Source organism: Octodon degus, unplaced genomic scaffold (genome assembly GCF_000260255.1).
Source record: "Octodon degus isolate 3935 unplaced genomic scaffold, OctDeg1.0 scaffold00032, whole genome shotgun sequence".
Lineage (NCBI taxonomy): Eukaryota > Metazoa > Chordata > Mammalia > Rodentia > Octodontidae > Octodon > Octodon degus.
The window spans coordinates 15,792,003-15,797,106 of NW_004524608.1; the positions used below are offsets into that span (position 1 = coordinate 15,792,003).

The 5,104-nt window shown below is 36.1% G+C and overlaps 1 protein-coding gene across 3 annotated transcripts in view; it reads left to right on the plus strand.

Moving 5' to 3' along the window:
• The first annotated feature begins 3,074 nt into the window (after positions 1-3,074).
• The window catches only part of Acvr1c (activin A receptor type 1C), a 116,483-nt gene continuing 114,453 nt past the window's right edge, over positions 3,075-5,104 (plus strand). For all 3 annotated transcript variants that reach the window (XM_004629906.1, XM_004629907.1, XM_004629908.1), the window contains exon 1: positions 3,075-3,301. In XM_004629906.1, coding sequence (XP_004629963.1) covers positions 3,148-3,301 — 154 coding nt within the window. In that variant the 5' untranslated portion in view covers positions 3,075-3,147. The remainder of the gene's footprint in view (positions 3,302-5,104) is intronic.

The window sequence follows — 5,104 nt, forward strand, 5'->3', positions numbered from 1 at the left end:
TCCATTGGCAGAAGATATCTGGGTGAGTGAAAGTTCCTATTATGAACCCTGGGTAAGGAAGTACCTTAACGAAATTATTAGGATTTATATGAGTTATGCAGGTGTGATTACAAAATATGATGAGTGTCTTAAGCATTTTTGTTATTACAGAAGACACATTGCCATGAATGCTCTTCAAAATACTTGCCCTCTGAAAACACACTTACCCCATCAATCGTGACACTTTCTGAAGTAATTCTGGAAGTGACTTCAGTTGTGCTATCAGGGTTGCCTCAGTGTCCTGAATAACTGAAAAACGTTTACATTTCATGACTGTACTTTGGGAAAGAGCCAGAAGTCACATGGTGCCAGACCTGGTAAAAGGGTAGAAGAGAACACATCATAATGGTTTTTTTTTTTTTTTTTTTGGTGGAACCAGGGATTGAACTCAGGCCTTTGCGCTTGCCAGGGAAGCACTTATTCTACTGAGCTATCTCCCCGGCCCCCATAATGGCTTTTAAAGCTAGCTTTTTCATTTAAATAGTATTTGATGACAGTCACCATATTTTTGATCACAAACTTGTAAAAACACTCATGAAAGAGCTTGTCTAGAATTGCTTCAGAAAATGGCAAGAATGATAGGGTAAGTGTGTTTGAAGTGAGGGGGGTATTTTGAGGTGGACTGATGGCACTGTCTTTTACTGTCATTTTTTTCCTCTAAATACATGTAATATTATTTGATCATCCTACATCTAACTCTGTGGGATCTTAATTGATCTATAGAATATGTTTATACTTGGCACATAGCTTTTGAAGAAAGAGCATATTTATGTTGATCAGTCCGGATGTTAGTCAGGGAGTGAGCTATTGTGTTGGGTCAAATATTGCTAAAGAGTTTTATTTTAGGATTCTATTTTCCTTAATATATACTAATAAAAGTATTTATAGCAACAGTGTATTATAAAGAAAAATTATCAAGAAGAAAAGGATTTCTATTTGTTCTTTCTTATATATGCGGTGGTTCAGGAATACTACTTTTTGTTCCCGAATTGATATGTACAGCTAAGTAAAACTTTTCACTTACATACATAGCACACATTTTAGGATCATTCAACCCATTTTCATTTGAATGATTTAAAGTCTGATTTAATGACAGAGATTGCATGATAAAACCTTGGACTTCCTATTAATTGTAGAGGGACAGTTACAAGTTTTCAAAGAGTTCACTTAAAGTAATAATACAAAAAGCTTATTTAATATTGTGCTACTTAGAAATAATATATTTAGGGCTGGGAGATAGCTCAGCAGTCTGAACATGGATCTGGCAAGTATGAGGACCTGTGTTCCGTCCTCAGTATCACATGCTGTGCTGGCCCCGTGCCGAGCCAGTCACCAAAACTGGGCATGGTGGCGTACGCATGTAGTTGCAGCACTACAGAGGCTGATACAGGAGGATCACTATGAGTCTGAGCTGTATAGTGAGACCCTGCACCAAATAAGTAAACAAATAATAAAAGATGTAAAAATTTTAAAAAGGAAATAATTTATGTAAATAAAATTTGAATAGCTTACAACCACTGGACTTTATGCTGACAAATACTTCACATTAAGAAATATTTTACTGCCCAGCTTTGAATTGTGATTTTGTGTGCATGTGTTGTTGGTGAGGAATATTGAGGTGACATGTGGTAGCAAACAGATTCAGTCTAATTTTTGAAGGTCTTACTGTTACAGATATATATTAAATTCTATTGTTGATGTGCTTGCTTTGTGAAATATATGTGTGGTTTAGAGGAGAATGCCACAAGGTCATGGTCTATGTTCAAGTGACTCTCATTTTAAGATGTATTACTTAGTGAAGAGGGAAAGAATGAAGATTCTCTAATGGTGTTTGTAAATAGATATCAAGTCCGCATCTTGTACAGCAATTAACCACTAGGAAGAATGTATGCAATGTGTTAATTATTGAAACTGTCCTACTGATTTGATTTGCAACTGTCTCATTGCTATTTGTTTCTCAATAAAATTAAAAAAAAAAAAAGAATGAAGATTCTCCAGTGCCTTAAAGGTCCAGTGGAAGTAATGATAATGGTTCTGTCACAGAACATGCAGAATCATAATTATTTTTAGGGCTACAAATTTCAGTGGTTAGTATTGTGTCTATAAGATTTATTTAAAAATTTAAAGGAAGAAAGCTAAGTGAAGAGGACACACTGGATTGAGTGGATTGGCACAGGTGCCACAGCATGCTGGAATGGGCTACAAGTGACGCTGGACAGCGTCTCTTGGTTGCTGGGATACTGTTTCCCAGCGTTTAATAGGAGCTATTGGGAATAAACTAAGTTTAAGAATTTAGAACAGGCATGATGGAAATATATTAAAACACAGTAGCAGCTGAATAAATTCATAAAAACACTACTGATGGTAAATGGCAATCAGGAAGCTTGTTTAATGAAACACAAGATTGAGAGGATGTTAAAAAAAAAAAGAAATAAAAAAAGCATAGCCTAGCGGGCCAGACCTCAAGACAAAAGATTAAACAACTGTAGCCGCAAATCTCCCTAGGGATAGACATCGGGGATTCTAAATAGGTATCAGTCACCTTAGAAAAGCTAGAAAGAGCCACTAACCCAACCCCTACAGGAAAAGCCCCCTTTCTGTATTCATGCTGGCTTGCTACCCCCTTCTCCATTTGACCCTAATTCAGTCAATTTCACTGAGCAATTATGCTTCTAATCTTATTGGTTGACCATTGTTTTGTCCTGCCTCATGCCCACCTGGCGCGTTCCCATATTTTCCACCTTAGGCCTGCCTCATCTCATTGTTTTGCTCCATAAAATCCCTAGAAAAGGCAGGTTTCTTGGCAACCCACGTGGGTCCCCTTCTGTCCTGTGTTGCACAGAAGCTTTCTTCCCCTCAAGAAATAAATTCTGCACTTAAAAAAAGCATAGTGTGTGTTCATCAACTACAATATTGTGTATTTAAATCCCTCCTCAATTTTCATTACGGTTGGGTTTCTATTCTGAAGGACTACAAAATAATTTTCCATGTTATCTTCTGCATTTTAAAGCTTTTTGTCTTCCTTTTCTAGGATTGGAGTGTGTATGTCTTTTGTGTGGCTATTCAAATTTTACCTGCCAAACAGAAGGAGCCTGTTTGGCCTCCGTCATGCTATCCAATGGGAAGGAACAGGTGGTCAAATCCTGTCTGTCTGTCCCAGAATTACAGGCCCAAGTCTTCTGCCATAGTTCTAACAATATTACCAAAACTGAATGCTGCTTCACAGATTTTTGCAACAATATAACACTGCACCTGCCAACAGGTAAGGGGTTTCTCTTCGTTCATTCCAAATTTAATTTTACTCTTGGGAAACTCTAAACACAATAGAAATCAAATTGTCTTATGTTTCTTTAAATAAGAAAAATCTGTTTTACAGTTCTTTTCTTTTTGACTCGTAAAGCTCTCTAGAGTCTACTGGAGTTGATTTTTTTTTTTTTAAAGTACTGCATATCCATGTCAAAACATTGACAGTAGCCTAGCAATAGGAGGAAAGTTGTCCGCATGAATTGTACTATTTGAAATGATTAAAGAACCTCAAGTAAAAGGTAAAATTGTATGGATTCTTTTAAAGGGAAAGAGTTGAGATGTACATCAAGGAGAGGAAGGGAAGAAAATGAGCACAAATCTCATCCACAGTGATAGAGGGTAGATCACCAATCTAACCCTGGTAGAAGTGCGGATGGATTGAGAATATGTGGGGAAACCAGAGGGCAGAGATAGTTATGTGGCCATATGTCTGGATTGCAGGTCATCAAAATACACATTTAAGGCATATATATTTCGTACTGAAATTATACCTCACTAAATTTGATTTTTAAGGAAGAAAGTTTGGTGTTTACTTTGAGAGTAGAACACAGTCTTCTGTGTCTTTAAGCACAAGGTTGGACTGGGAAGGACCTACACTGTGACTGCACTGAGCACCTGTGATTTTCTTCACTGCATATAAAATGTCCTGTCCCTTATGAACGACCTTTCTTTACGGTCTAAGTATTGTCTTTTGACCCTTGCTGCCTGGCAGAAGCATGGTCTTACGAACCATTCATTTTTGAGAAGACACATTAAAGAGGCCACTGCCACAGCTAATGAAGAGGTTTCTCTCCACATTCCCTTAATCGTTTATATTTGGTCATGTGTGAAATATAAAGAGCCTGCACCCTTGAGGGTGTCTCCTCTCCACAGAAAAACTTGGGAACAAAATGCTCACAGAGAAAAATGTTTATAATGGACCTTACCTCACCACCAATTCAATGAAGTCTATGGACTATGAGGCAGGGGGAGTGTCGTTGTTAAAAATAAGAATACAAGCAGCTTGAGGAGATGAAAAACACCAAGTATATCTTTCCCATGGAAAAATAAGAATTTTTAGGATAAATCAGGGTGCAAAAATGATATTGGGTTAGATCAATGCATGATATATGTCTGTTGAAATATCATGATGGACCCCCTAGTTTGTATAATTAATTCATGTTAATTATACAGTTTTAAAACATGATAGTAAATCACACTGAAATAATGATTTCTTCTATGTCTTAATTTTTCTGACTTTGTATCTTATTTTCTACTAGTGTGTCTTTAATACTTTGTTTCTCTCTTAAAGAGAAAGCATGCTTAACTGAAATTCAGTAACATTGTTTTCTTGTTTGCTTGAATAATTATCTTTTATTTATAAAAAGTGAACTAGCTTTTAATTTGTGATAATGATATTAACTTCCTGAATAAATAATAAAGGTTTTTCAGTTAAAAAGGCTGTCTATAAAAATTTATTGATATCTGCTTTACTTTATACCATTAGGTGTTATTCTCTGAGTTTCACATGAAAGAAGTAATTACAGAACATAATTTTAGGGGATTTAGCTTGCTTCTCTGGCATGTTTCTGAGATTCATTCATGTTGTTGGATATATCAGTACTTAATTTATTTGCTCAATAATATCCCATTGTATGGATAGTCTACAAGTTTAAAATCTGTTCAGAAACAACCAAGATGCCCATCACCCGAGGAATGGTTGAGAAAGATGTGGTATTTTTACACAATGGAGTATTATTCAGCTATTAAGAATGATAAA